This window comes from Podarcis filfolensis (genome assembly GCF_964270895.1).
Source record: "Podarcis filfolensis genome assembly, chromosome: 18".
In the NCBI taxonomy this organism is placed as follows: Eukaryota; Metazoa; Chordata; class Lepidosauria; order Squamata; family Lacertidae; genus Podarcis; species Podarcis filfolensis.
The window spans coordinates 3,736,165-3,750,781 of NC_139622.1; the positions used below are offsets into that span (position 1 = coordinate 3,736,165).

General features: G+C 49.7%; 2 protein-coding genes and 1 long non-coding RNA gene across 11 annotated transcripts in view; 1 reads left to right on the plus strand and 2 right to left on the minus strand.

Moving 5' to 3' along the window:
• Positions 1–1,388, plus strand: part of CRTC1 (CREB regulated transcription coactivator 1) — a 49,551-nt gene extending 48,163 nt beyond the window's left edge. For all 7 annotated transcript variants that reach the window (XM_083594574.1, XM_083594575.1, XM_083594576.1 and 4 more), the window contains one exon: positions 39–1,388. In XM_083594574.1, the coding sequence (XP_083450700.1) occupies positions 39–250 (212 nt within the window). In that variant the 3' untranslated portion in view covers positions 251–1,388. The remainder of the gene's footprint in view (positions 1–38) is intronic.
• LOC310753626 lies at positions 1,110–3,703 on the minus strand. Its single transcript, XR_014543398.1, has 2 exons — positions 3,146–3,703; positions 1,110–3,101 (listed from the first exon to the last, which is right to left on the minus strand). It is a non-coding gene; the product is annotated as an uncharacterized lncRNA (long non-coding RNA).
• Positions 3,704–8,071: 4,368 nt separating this feature from the next.
• The window catches only part of COMP (cartilage oligomeric matrix protein), a 48,598-nt gene continuing 42,052 nt past the window's right edge, over positions 8,072–14,617 (minus strand). For all 3 annotated transcript variants that reach the window (XM_083594486.1, XM_083594487.1, XM_083594488.1), the window contains 3 exons: positions 13,758–13,930; positions 11,624–11,763; positions 8,072–9,611 (listed from right to left, as the gene is read on the minus strand). In XM_083594486.1, coding sequence (XP_083450612.1) covers positions 9,562–9,611; positions 11,624–11,763; positions 13,758–13,930 — 363 coding nt within the window. In that variant the 3' untranslated portion in view covers positions 8,072–9,561. The remainder of the gene's footprint in view (positions 9,612–11,623; positions 11,764–13,757; positions 13,931–14,617) is intronic.

Genomic DNA, 14,617 nt, shown 5'->3' on the forward strand with positions numbered 1-14,617 from the left:
CTCTCTTTCTCTCTCTCCCTCCACCCTGCCACTCCCAGTGACCGGGGAGTCCCCTCCCAGCCTGTCGAAGGACCTGACCAGCTCTCTGGCCGGCGTGGGGGATGTCAGCTTCGACTCTGATTCCCAGTTCCCCCTGGACGAACTCAAAATCGACCCCCTGACCTTGGACGGGCTGCACATGCTCAACGACCCCGACATGGTCCTCGCTGACCCCGCCACAGAGGACACTTTCCGGATGGACCGGCTGTAGGGGAGAGGGGAAGAGGGGGCGCGTCGCCGAGAGTGAGAGAGCGCATGCCAAATCGCAAATAAAAGGTGTACCAAGTCTCGGCGCCCGCAGAGGCAGGGAGCGGCCCACCTCGGGTCCGTCGCACCTGAGAGCCGGGCTCGTTCCATCCTCACAGAGCAGCTGCCCACCCCCCGTCTCCCCCCCTCCCGCCCTCCAGAGGCCACTGGTTTGGGAGAGGACCTCTTTATCCACAAGCCCCCCTTGCGCCCTTTCCGTTCCTCTCGCCCTCTGCTTGCCACCAAAGTTCGGTCCTTGTTCTCCTTTGCACTAAATGGTTTCTCCGTGTTTGTCTTTGGGAAGGCGGGGAGCGGGGCGGCAGTAGAGGAGGCTGCTCCCCCCTCTTCCTCACTCCCCCCCACCCCGGTGGCTGGGCAAAGCGCTCTGAAAAGGTAAATAGATAGTTCTTATTTCCTCCCCACCTCTGTCGAAACTACCGAGTCTCCGGTTTTGGTTACAGAAACAGCCACTTCTGCATGAAGCCAGGAGCTTGGGGTGGGTTGCTGGGGGTTGCGCGACAGACACGTGACGCCCCACCACCCCTGAGTTCGAAAGCTACGTTGTGGATATTGCTGCTTTCCTTCTGGGAAATGGGGTGGGTGGGGTTTCAATGCAGGAGGTGGTGGGGAGAGTCCGGTGAGCCCTCCAGAATAATTTCCTGAGGCAGATGCTTGGCTTTGAAGGATGGGGAGGGGTGTAAACGGTTAGTGATCTCCTCCCCCCCCCTTTTCGCTAGCCTTGACTCTCATCCAAAACTCTATTGCTGCCTGTTCCCCTGTTTGCCTTCTTGCTCAACAGTTGCAGAAACATCTCTTTTGGGGAGGGGGGGCAACACCGTCCAGGGATTTAGTTGCACGAGCCGCCTAACTCCTCTTTCCGATTCAAAGGACTTTTTTGCAGGGGGTGGGGGACAGGTAGAGGAAGAGGAGGGGCAATTTTATTTATGTCGCATACTTCCGATACCTAAAGGAAGGAGCTGCAGTTTCCTCTGGGTTGAACGCTTGCGGGATTATTGCTGTCCAGCGTGCAAGTCTCTCTCCCCTCCCCTTTTTGCATGGCAAAGGCAGTTCCCGCCCTGTATTAAAGGAAAATATCTCATGTGCATGATTTGTTATTTTTTAGCAGGGAATAGCGAGGAAAATCCGGTCAGCCTTGGAGGGGCGCCGAGCCAGACTGAGCCCCCAAATGGTTGCTGAGGGTGGCAGAATCAGAGGGGTTCAGTGGGGAATCGTTTAAGGGGACCCCAAGACGTACACACACGTCTCCTGCTTGCAAAGTGGACAGAGATGTTCTCTCCTTTGACGTCTCGAGCGGGAGGCGCTCTTTGGCGTGGGGCAGTTTTTTGGACTGACTCCGTTTGTCAGTTTCCGTTGGCAGAATCTGGTGCCAAGTGCCCCTGGGGTGTTGGTGGGTCCCTGAAACACATGTCTGAGACTCAGAAATCCTCTCGCAGGCTTGTTTGTGAGTCTGAATGTTTCAGGCAGGGTCTCCCTGCTCCCCACCCCCCAAACACTTTTCTTTTACAGCATCCCATTCTCCAGGTCAGGTCCCTGGTTTTCTGTGCTGCTTGGGAGGAAGTGAACCTCCCATTTGCCGAAAATGCTAAACTGGTAGCCTCCTGTGGCTCCCTTGGCCTGGCTGGGCGATCTCTTTAAGTCCTCTGGGCCTTCCTGGCTGGCGCAGCAGAGCTCACCTCCCTGCCGTCCCCTCTTCTGCTCTGAGTTGGCCAGGCAGTGTTCAACTTGAGTCCCTGCCTTGTTGTCCCTCAGGTTCTGGGTTTGAGTCCTGCCATAGCCCTCCCCGAATGCGCTCTCCCCGGCGAGTTACAGCTGGGCCTCTGGGCCACTAGGAAGTCCCGTTCCAAGTACATGTCTGCTTACACTCCGCCTGTGCCATCCTTCGTTTTACGACTTTTGCACTAAACCTGTGCTGTCTCCTAGGCGTTCTGTGTGGGCGCTTCGATGCAGTGCTTCTCCCCCAACCCTTTCGACTCCCCAGAAGTGGCCTCTCCCATTGTTATATAACCCGTGTCAGTATTTTAGCCTCTAGTACTCGCCATGGTCTGCCCATTTCAAGCCTGCTCTGGGTCCCTCTCCTACACGAGGAGGAATCCCGTCTGCTAAACAAAAAACAAAAAAACAGGAGGTGGTAACTCTCCTTCTCCGGACGGTGAATGCAGGGATCTCGTCCTTTGGCCTCCAGCGATCCTGTCAGAATTCATTGGTCCGACTCTCTGGGATGCCCTTCCCTCAGATCTCAACATGTGCACAGTCCTCTTCAGTCTTTGGCCTGCCGTTTGGGGATGTGGAATTGGAAGACGCATTGCCTGGTTTGGTAAACACACGCAGCTCTCGAACCGGACAGTTTTATAGGGAGATGTAAAAATCTCTCCTCCTCCCCTTTTCTAAATTACACATGTACATAGGAGAGCCTGCGTGCGGATCAACTGTAAGTAGTTTTACAAAAATGGCCTTAATATATATCTCTATATATATCTATATATCTGTATACACACGTGAAACACAAACACAAAAAAAACCTTTCTGGATTTGTTTGAGGGTCACTGCGCGTTAGGGACCATTTGCTTTGGAGGGGCACTGTTTAAATTTCTGGTTTGTGCTTCATTTGTTGCTGTTGCTGGAAACGATGGTTAAAGATGGCAGGATCGTAGCGCGCAGGATATTTCGATGCGCTCGATATCTCTCTTCTTCCCAGCAGGGGGCAGCGTCATTCTTAATTTATCATGTTGAGTATCCAAGCGATGACTTTCGCACAACGGCAAACTACTTCCTCCGTTAATGCACCTTATATTCTGCTTCTTTCTGTTTTTTTCATCATGGGGGGGATTTCTATCCTCACCCCCACCCTCAATTCTGTGTTTAAGGCCAGGCCACCAGAGGTTTTGAGATACATGCTCTGTCTGCATCAGAAGCTGCTTAAAACTGCTTATTTTGAAGGGGGAGGAGCTGAAAGCTCCCCATATCCTTCCTTTTGGGGGATTCTATCCACCATGATTCTGTTCCAGGGGAGAGTGCTTTGTTGCTGTCGTTGAGCAGAGAGGAAGTCCTGCTTCGTTCAAAAGTGTTGTTCGTTGCTCAGTTCAGGTCAGGTTTAAAAGAGCTGCTCTCTTTCGGTTAGGTGCCTGGCTTGCGTCTGCATGGGCACAGTGGTGCGTTTGTCTTAAGCCGTTCTTTCTGTATTCTCCTTTCCTCCCCCCCCCTTTTACCTTCCCAACAACCCTGTGAGGTAGGCTAGGCCAAGAGATGGCAGCTGGCCCAGGGAGTGCCTGTGTTGAGTGGTCGTTTTATCCTGGGTGTCTGTGGGCCTGGTCCAGTATTGCTCTGTGTGTGTGTGTGTGCGCGCGCCAGCTAATAATACTGTGTAAATGAGACCAGTTTCACCCCTGCAGTGCGGCCTGAGCCCTTTCTCCTTACAATTTGGCAAGAAAAAGTTCCCAGTGAGGAAAGGAGCGCAGAAGTCGACGTCCCTCCAGTTTCCATCAGGCTCCGCTTGCTCCACAGCACCTCCACTGGAGCAGGCCAGGAGGGGTACTGCACCTTCTCATCCCAGTGGGAGTCCCAGGAGGGGTCCCCTTTCATTGCCGATTCTGGTCTGCCGCCTCAGGCGCTTGGGTGCACCCACAGAGGCCACTGGCTGTCAGGCAGTACAGGCTTCCATAGCTTAGTTGGTAAGAGCACGAGACTCTGAATCTCAGGGTTGTGGGTTCGAGACCCACGTTGGGCGAAAGGTTCCTGCATTGCAGGGGGATGGGCCAGATGATCCCTTGGGGTCCCTTCCAGCTCTGCAAGTGTGTGATTCCTAGCAGGAGCTTTGCTGCCAGCCCAAAATATTAGCAAGGCATGTTAGAGCCCTAGAGCTGATTTGGGGGGTATGGGGCGATTAGTCCAATTCTGTAGAGTTCGAGTATCTTTGTAATCAACAAGGCTCCGTTCTGGAAAAAACCCCACATCACATTCCTTAAAGCAGGATCTTTTCCTTTTAAAATCCCCACCCATTTGAAAATGGACGTTGGCCCCCCAAAGCCCCTCTTGGCATCAAGTGCCAAATGAATTAAATGATGATGATGACTGTCATCCTCATTGTCAGGGCCCTGTTCCATTTCCATCCTTGCAAGCTGTGTGGAGAAGCGTTCCTGAGCATATGCAGAGTTCCGCTGCCCCCTCCTCCTCTCCCCCTGTAACCCCCACGCCCCGATGGACCTGGTTTTCTAAGGGGGTGTGTGTGTGTCCCCACCTGCTCTTTGGGTGGGCTCTGGCGGCCAGCGGGTGTCGAGAGGCCAAGATGGGTATCAGAAGCGATTGGGAGGATGGCAGGCTGTCGGAAGAGAGGCCGGGTGCTGGTGTTTTAAATCCGTCAGCTTTCCGTCAGCTTCGAAATTGTCTTGCAAAAGCAGGGGGAGTATCTTGAGCCAGAGTGAATGACTATATATACATATATATTGGTGTGTGTGTGTGTGCGCGCATGTGTAAGCAAACTGCGATGGAAGTGTAAAAAAAGCAAGACTTAAAAGTGGCGCAGGGAGCGGGGTACAGATCCAGCAACTGGGTCAGGCCAAAGCAGGCCCAGCCCAGCCCCCTCTTCCCACAGCGGCCAACCAGACCCCCAGCAAGCAGGGGGCTAATTGTCCAGATGTCCTCAGATACAGGATGCTGGGCTCGGAGGTGGTCAGACCCAGCTATGCACAAATTGGGGGCGGGTAGGATAAGACATCCCCACCCCCATCCCTGCCAAAAAAGGCCAAATTCGGGGGCGGCCTCTGCCCATTGCATGGCCAGAGAAAACTGAATCTTGTTATCGCTGTGGCTTTTCTGCATGTTTGCAGGAGTCTTGCTGGGGGCTCCTTGGAAATCTATCTCTGACAGGCAGCAGCAAGAGACTGAGCTACTTCTTTCTCTCCCCCCCCCCCCCCGTTTTTCTGTGGTGGTCTCATTTCCATCCTTTTTTTCCTGCCTCCATCCTTTCAAGGCAGCCATCTCCCCCCACCCTTTTTTTTCTTAGGTAGAATTCCTCTCCGGAAGAGGACTACCTACATACTACACCCATGGCTTTTGAAAAAAGAAAGAAAGAAAGAAGGCACTTTGATTTTTATTTTTTTTTAATTAAAAAAATTCCCTTGTCACTGTGAAAACATCTGTGAAAGAGCAGTTGAATATCTGAGTATGCATTATTCTTTTTAGGGGGAAAAAATGGGGAACCCATACAAAAAGTTAAGTGTTTTTGTGTTGTAACTTTTCTTTTTTAATGAACCGGTTTAACCTTCCTTTTTTTTTTTCCAAAAGAAAACTTTTAGGCTTTGTGCGGAATTTTCATATTGCAATATGTGAATTGGGGGTGGGTGGGTGCGGAGGGTTTAAATAACCAACACACTACGTTTATGGAACTTCGGTTGATAATCTTTGTGCTTTTCGTTGTATTTATTATTATTTTTTTTTATTTTTTTAAAAAGGGGGGGAAACAACTTCCTTTCGGGGAGAGGGAGGAGGGCACAGTGCGTGTGTGTATATAAATATATATATATATATATATTTTAAAAAGTATATATAAATAAATGTGAGCTTGGCCAGTTTCTACTGTGTTTATAAAGGAAAGGCGTGGCTTTTTGGGAGGAGGGGAACGCAGGCTGGGGGGGGGGAGATGCTTTGAGGCGGCCGCAGCAGCAGCAGCAACAGCTTGGTATTTTCTGCCTTTGGGGTGTTGGGTTTTGGTTTTCATCCCCCTTTTACATAAGAACCGAAAGCAAAAAAAAATGTATAATAGCTGTTGGTATCTTAGCATGTGTATTGAAGCAAAGGCTGTCTTGGCTCAATGTCCCTGTTCTCCACCTGCAAATTGGACGATCTCACGCCAGTGGTTGAGCATCATTTTGCTTTTTGCCTGGTTCCCTTCTCTCCTCTCCTACTCCCCCCCCCCTCCACCCCAAAAAAGCCTTCTTGGTATATCGATAACAATGACAAAATTCCCAGCGTTAATCATTCTCCTCCCTGCACCCAGCCCCAATTTTCAGGTGTATCAAAAAACGATGAAAAGCTCACCTTTGGGACAGGGTTGGGTGGGAGATGGGCTCTGAGATGCCTTCTCTTTCCGCGCCCCCCCCCAAGACACAACTTATATATGTTTGGGAGGCTGGGGCAACCCAGTCAGATGGGTGGGGTTCAAATAATAAAATGATTATCACCATTATTATCAATTGCCGCCACATCCAAACGGTGTTCTGTTACTGTATGGCACGGCTGACCTGAGCTGGACGTGTCTTCTCCTGGCCCAGCCTTCGCCAACATGGTGCCCCCCAAAAAAATGCTGGGCGGGGTTTGGAGGCTGGGGCTGGGTGCGCAGTAGAAGCTTCTCTGAAAAAAAGCACCCAGCAGAGCTTTAAAACGTAACTGGGCAGATCAGCAGAGGCTTAATGCTCTCCCTGACCCCCCCCTTCCCAAAACTGAATGGGTCAAAATACTTCTCCCCATAACCCCTCCACCCCTTTGCAAGTGTGTGTGATTGGGGAGGGGGGATGTGAAGTTTGGCATGTCCCCCCACTTTAAAAATCCCACGAACAACAAGTAGGATTCATTTGAATTCAGTGCAAATAAACATGACTTGCTAAAATAAAAAGAGGGAGGGTTGTTTTAGGGTTTGCCTGTTTTTGCCAAATTGGGCGGGAGGATTAAGTGTTTTGTGGGGGGTCGGGGTGCTATTTTGGATGCACAACCCCCCCCCCAGGTCTGGTGATACCTGTCAGTTCTAGAATACAGTTCCGTTAGTTTCATAAGCCTTCATTTGCAGCTGATAGTTTTTAGAAAGACCACAGGGACTAGCTGCATCGGGGGTTTTTTGTTTAAAAGAGAAATAAATGGCGGTATCAGGAATCCCTACAAAAAGCCATTATCCTTGGAGTGGGGAGATCCACAACCTTCTTGATGACACGTTACCTGCGTTTCACTTCGGGAAACCCTAACCAAACCAGCACATAGAAATCAGCCCTTCGCAGAAGCCACTCTCTTGCATTGATTTGGAGAACACTTAGCTAAGGCACGGCTTGCAAATGCAGCCGCTTGTCGTGTGGCGCATCTCTTTGGCTGCCCTGCCATACGCAACAGAAACACCAGGATTAATTCTGCAAGCTTTTGCAGGTTGCGTCCGCTGACGGCCATACTCTGAGTAGTCCTATTGAAACAGACGGATGTGGCCAAACGGGTCTGGTGGATCTACTCAGAGCAGAACTTAATTGGGCTGCAACCCTAACATCACTTTCTTTTGGGGGGGGGATAAGACAATGCCTAGACGTTATTTCCCCCTTCGATCCTAAATAGTTCCTAACTCTATATGGGCATGAGCAGTCGCACATTAAACGTAATTATCCATATTATAATAACCATATTGCTAGAGACATCCAGAACATTAACGCAACTTAGCAAGTAAACAAAATGTGCTTAGTTCTAGCTGTTAGTCGGGTGGTAGCTTTTCAATACATGGCTTTCTTTTGGGGGCAGGGAGGAAATTAAATTTTTCTCTCCCCCCCCCCATTTCTTTTGGGGCACCTGAAAGTGTAAAAGAACACCAGGGAAAATGTGGGTTTTATCTGAATAAGGTAGATTCAGCTGTGTTTGGCAGCTTCCCTTACAGACAGGCAGCTAAAAAACAGCAACACAAAAATCATATTTTGGGGTGGGGTGGGGAGGTGGATTAAAAGGGTGGGAAGGGAACAGTCTTTTGTTTTCTGTATTTTTGGACTGTGTAACATCCTGTTCTTTATAGTTTTTTTTAAAAAACAAAAACAAAAACATGAGGACTAGTGGAATGACTTTACTGATATATGCAAATCCTACCATTGAGTTACAGGTTTTCTTGGGGGGTGGGAAGGGGGGGTACTTGGGGGCAGCAGCAGCAGCAGCACAGGAACTCCGGAGCATAGAAGCTTAATTTATTGTGGCTTTTTTCTTGGCAAAAAAAAAAAAAGGAACCCTGAAGGTGGCTTTGTAAGTGTGTGTGTGTTTTTTTCTTCTTTTTGCAAACTTAAGAACATGACAATGATGTGAAAAAGCGGCAAAACTCTGTGTACATTCTTTTTGATCTCTCTTTTTTTGGTTCGTTCGTTTCCTTTTTTTTCTTTCTTTTCTCTGTGAAGGCTTTTTTTGTCTTTGTAACTTTGCATTATTTGTAAATGAAATGTAATAAAGTTCAGCTGTTTTTCTCTCTGGCTGCTCAGCTCTGCTTTTCTGAATAATTGTTGTTAATTGCAAAGCTGCTTTGCAATGGGTTAAAAAGGGTCTTTTTTGCAAAATGCCTTCCTCTTCCCTAGCCAGACGGCAGTTTTGCTTTTTTTGGATCTCTCCTGGCTTTCAGAGAGCCTGCCCTGCGGGCAGTGTCATAAAACAAAACACAACCTTCTTGTCCTTAAGACAAAGTAATTTAATTCTCCAAATTCTCTATACATACATATTTTTTAAAAAGTGCTTTCCCTGCGTTTCTTCTTATTGCTTCCGAGAAGGTGCGCATTTCATTACCTGCCTTTAATGCGCCAAGGATTCAGGGCCGAGGAATGAGAGTGCAACCGGGTTTGGGAGGAAGCCCTGTGCCACGTTTACCCGGGGTCACCTGCTTAGACTGGCAGCCGCCCACCAGGCTTCTCAGCAGCTGAGCCTTGAGGGGCTGAGGATCAAACCAAAGCAGGGGCACCTCTCTTGCAGGATGCTTGAGCAGGCCAGATTGGATTAGCTCGGCACACATTTCCCTCCCTGTCCAATTTAATTAACATTTCTCAGAATTGGTTACTTGCAAGACTACGACCATTTCTCAAGAGGGACGTCGCACCGCACCACCCCGTTTTTGCATGAATCGCTGATCTGTGCCTGGACAGTGATTCATGCAGGGGTGCAACGGTCAGCCCCACTTTCTTGACATCAGACCCGAACCCCCTACCTAGGGCTGGAGCAGAAAGAAGCAGCCTCCCTCTGCTGGCGAGTGCTTTGGAGTTCTTGTAGAGATTCTCCTAGCCAGCCTCTCCCTTCCATGTTCTCAAGCGCCTCCGCTGGAACAGCTGCTGCTCTTCTGCACGGTGCAGAACATTCGGCAGGTTCATGGCCAGTGAGGGATTCCAAGGGGGCTTCCGGTTACTAGGGAAAGGGAGGCGCAGCGATGTCAGAGGGTGGCCGGGTGGCTGCTGCAAGGTATTGCAGGACTGTCCATAATCTGATATATCATAAAAAGAGCAGGAAGCAGAGGGGTGAGTATGTGAGTCTCGGGCCAACCGTAAAAGGCGCTTAGTAGTCTTGCTGGTTCCGGTAAGTTTCGTAGTCCTCTGGGATCGTGTCTGTGAATGAGAGAACAGGAGGCAGGGATCTTAGAATGGGGTTACCAGACGTCCCCGTTTCCCGGATTTAATAAAGCCAATGCAATTCTGGGCTGCATCAATAGGAGTAGAGCATCTAGATCAAGGGAAGTAATAGTGCCACTGTATTCTGCTCTGGTCAGACCTCACCTGGAGTACTGTGTCCAGTTCTGGGCACCACAGTTCAAGAAGGACACTGACAAACTGGAACGTGTCCAGAGGAGGGCAACCAAAATGGTCAAAGGCCTGGAAACGATGCCTTATGAGGAACGGCTAAGGGAGCTGGGCATGTTTAGCCTGGAGAAGAGGAGGTTAAGGGGTGATATGATAGCCATGTTCAAATATATAAAAGGATGTCACATAGAGGAGGGAGAAAGGTTGTTTTCTGCTGCTCCAGAGAAGCAGACATGGAGCAATGGATCCAAACTACAAGAAAGAAGATTCCACCTAAACATTAGGAAGAACTTCCTGACAGTAAGAGCTGTTTGACAGTGGAATTTGCTGCCAAGGAGTGTGGTGGAGTCTCCTTCTTTGGAGGTCTTTAAGCAGAGGCTTGACAACCATATGTCAGGAGTGCTCTGATGGTGTTTCCTGCTTGGCAGGGGGTTGGACTCGATGGCCCTTGTGGTCTCTTCCAACTCTATGATTCTATGATTTGTGAATAAGTCCCCGGACAAATTCCATCCCCGGAATGTCCCCGGATTTCATCTAATGTCCCCGGGAAACGCAGCAGCGGCAGTCTCAGCAGCCCGGAGCAGTTGGCTCTGGCTGGCTTCAGGAGCCGCCCAGAAGTCCCCATCTGATGGTGGTGCAGGGGCTCCAAGATGCAGCTTCTGCCTCCACCTTCCCTGACCCCAGCAACTCAGCTGTGAAGGGAGGCTTCATGCTGCCTATCAGAGCTTGCGTGCAAGCAGGAGCGGGGCGGGGATCTCTCAGGCAAGGGGAAGCTTGCACGTAAGTAAGAGTTGGGATGGGGCTGCTCCAAAAGGCAGTGTGAAGCCTTGCCTCCTAGCTGAGGAATCCCTGCCCCCTCCTGCTTGCACGCAAGTAGGAATGGGATTGGGGCTGCTCCAATGGGAAGGGAGGCATCGCGCTGGCCTAGCCTCGCCACCACCGCTGCTCTCAACCCTCCTTCTCCGCCTTCCATGCCTGACCCACCGCACATTGCTTCCCCACCACCACCGAAGAACCAACAGCTCGGGCTGCCCAGGCTCATGGAGAAAGGAGATAGAAGCCTCAGAGGAAGGGGAAACGTGGCGGTTGAGGTCAAGGCGGTGGCCACCCCTCTGCCACCGCCATCGCTGCATCATCAACGTCCCAAATGTGTAGTAATTAATTAAAGTGTCCCCGGATTAATTGGAAAAAAAATCTGGTAACCTTATCTTAGAATGGTAGAGTTGGAAGGAGTCCTGAGGGTCATCCAGTCCAACCCCCTGCAGCGCAGGGAGTTACCTAGTCCCACCCAGTAAAAGAGAGACTTGATGATGCGACTGCGGGGGCAAAGCGCTTTGGTACACCCCTCCCTGGCCAACACTCTGTTCCTACAGCGGCTAAACACCCATAAGAAACTAGGGATCCAGATAGACTGCCTCTGGACCTGGAGGTTCCACAAGAACATAAGGAACCTGGCTTCTGGATCAGGCCAAGGGCCCATCTAGTCCAGCATCCAGATGCCCCCACGGGGAGCCCCCAAGCAGGACCTGAGTGCGAGAGCTCTCTCCCCTCCTGGGGTTTCTAGCAATTCCTGTTCAGAAGCATCACTGCCTCCAACAGGTGAGTCCCAAAGGAAATACGACCCCAAGGCCCACAACTTGCCGGGAGTCCATAAAAGCAACTGAAACTCGCTTTCTTTTTGCTTGTGTGTGAAACCCAGTCACTAAATCTCTTTTAGCTCCACCCTCTGGCATTAAAATGGGCATGGCTTTGAAGGCTGCACCCAGGGATGGGGAGAGGGGATGTGTGGGGCTGGGCGGGAGGGAGTGGGGCCTGCTCACCGTTGCAGCGATACCGCAGGTTGGACCAGATGATGTTCTCCTGGGAGAAACAGAAGACCCCCAGGCGCCCGCCTCTCATCGTGGTGTCGAGGACGACGCCTGTGTCGGCCACCAGCTCAGGGCCCTCGTAGAAGCGAGCCCTGGAGAGGCAAGGAAAACCATCAAGGACTCTAATGCCAGCACATTTGTGGCAAAAATGTCAGGGTCTAGGAGGCAGGAGCCTCTGCTTGAAATAATAATAATAATAATAATAATAATAATAATAATAATAATAATTTATTAATTATTATTTATAAGCCGCCCATCTGGCTGGGCCTCCCCAGCCACTCTGGGCGGCTTCCAAAAAAATGTTAAAATAACATAATACATCAAACATTAAAAGCTTCCCTAAAGAGGGCTGCCTTCAGATGTCTTCTAAAAGTCTGGTAGTTGTTCTTCTCTTTGACATCTGGTGGGAGGGCGTTCCACAGGGCAGGTGCCACCACCGAGAAGGCCCTCTGCCTGGTTCCCTGTAACTTGGCTTCTCGCAGTGAGGGAACCACCAGAAGGCCCTCGGTGCTGGACCTCAGTGTCCGGGCTGAATGATGGGGGTGGAGACGCTCCTTCAGGTATACTGGGCCTTTGAGGCCATTTAGGGCTTTAAAGGTCAGCACCAACACTTTGAATTGTGCTCGGAAATGTACTGGGAGCCAATGTAGGTTCCTGCCTCCGAGATGATTTTTTGAAATAGTAACACAAAATCTCTTTGGAAATAACCCCAAATAAAGGCCCCTTTGTACCTTAGGAACTTGCCTTATCTGGTTTTATTTTTAAATACGCATTTCACAAAACAAGACAAATGCATTAATTGGAAACTGAAAAGGGAGCTTATAATCTCTTGCTAGGTTTGAAATAAATTTTGCAGGGTGTCTTGCATTCAGCGACAACAGAAAACAAGAAGATACGGTATACAGTGGTACCTTGGGTTAAGTACTTAATTCATTCTGGAGGTCCGTTCTTAACCTGAAACTGTTCTTAACCTGAAGCACCACTTTAGCTAATGGGGCCTCCTGCTGCTGCTGCGCCACCGGAGCCCGATTTCTGTTCTCATCCTGAAGCAAAGTTCTTAACCTTAAGCAATATTTCTGGGTTAGCAGAGTCTGTAACCTGAAGCATATGTAACCTGAAGCGTATGTAACCTGAGGTGCCACTGTATATCATTTTAACAGTTTTCCAAAATCAATTTTCTCAAAAAAAATTAACTTGATCACTTAACATCTTCCATGCTTTCTAATTTAGCTTTAAACATCTTAATTCCTAGACATCTGATTGGTTCTTACATACACTGTGTGAAAAGTTTTTGTGTGAATAAAACGACCTGGGCCGAGGGGTGGACAGGAATGATTATTACACGGACCCTCCCAGAGTCTTGCTGGTTCAAGCCTCTGTGTGTATTTTATTATCAGAGTCTAATCCTTCCTTTGTTTTTTTTTAAATGAAATATTTATTAGAGTTTTTCAAATTCAATACAAAAAAAAATCTAAAAGAACAAAAAATGCAAAAAAAGAAAAAAATTAAAATTTACAGTTTCATATTTTCATTACCATATCTCCCAGACTTCCCCACACCTCCCTTCTTGCATTCCAATTCAAGTTGTTTGTTCAACAAGTTCCTATCCCCAATTTTTAACCTTTTTATATTTAATTCATTTTTTTTAACTTATTTTAACTTATAAACATCAATATTTGTACCTCAATACACAAATCTTTTTCCTAAAGTCGACCCTGGTTCCATTCCACGAATTTCCCAATTTTCATATTAATAACCAAACAACAACAAAAAAATAAGACAGATCATAATTATACACCCTTTGGATTCTCAAACCCCACCACCCCCTTTCCCGGTTTCGATCCCCAACAAATGTCCAGTCTTAATTTTCTATCAGCCTGGAGATCTCATGTCCGAGGCTCTTAATTCTCTCTCAGTCCCTCTCTGCCGGTTTTTTTGATAGTCCTTAATATTAAACTCCAAATTTCGGAGGAGCTCTTAATCCTTCCTTTGTTTTGGGAAAGCCTCACAGGACCACTACTGAGCCAGGCCTTTCCGCCGGGCACCCATCCCTGGCGCACCTGTGCACCTGGTCCCTGCCACTTACCGGATGTAGCCCACCTGGGGCCGGTGCTGCAAGAACCAGCGATAGGAGGTCTTGTCCTTCCAGCCGACGTTGCGAGGGTCTTTCCAGAGGAGCTTGACCTGGTTGGCCGTGTCTCCAGTGTGCCAGAGGGAGTTGCGGAGGTATTCTCCAGGGCCCGTCTTGGACTTCACTGCCTGGGATTGGAGGGAAGGGCAGCGAAGTTCAGAAAGCAGGAGCAGGTTGTGGGGGCTTCCCTGAGCCCCCCCCCCCACCCAGAGGTGGTTGAAGAACCACAACCTGTCAGTGTCAGCAACCCGCTCCTTTCCTATTTACCGTATTTTTCGCTCTATAGGACGCACAGGACCATAGGAGGGGGAGAACAGGGGGGGGGGATTCTCTCCCTCTCTTCTCAGCGCCCCTTTAGCGAAGCAGCAGGAGAAACAGAGCCCCTTCCATTTCTCCCGCTTCGCTGAAGGGGGGCTGTGCAGAGAGAGAAAACTGTGCAGCGCCTCTCCAGCAAAGCGAAGCCTGGAAAGCAAGAGGGATCAGTGTGCACCGACCCCTCTCGCTCTCCAGGCTTCAGGCAGCTATCTGCAAGCCTTCGGAGTGCAACGGGAACTCCCGCTGCACTTTGAAGGCTTGCGTATAGCTGCCTGAAGCCCCCGGAGGGCAGCGGGAGTACCCGCTGCGCTCCGGGGGCTTCAGGCGGCTTCAGCGAAAGCAACGTGAAGCATTCAGAGCCAAGGAGCCTGCATTCGCTCCATAAGACGCACACACATTTCCCCTTAATTTTTGAAGGGGAAAAAGTGCGTCTTATAGAGCGAAAAATACGGTATACAACCCGCCTTTCTTGCAAGCTGGGATTCAAGGCAGCTTCCGGC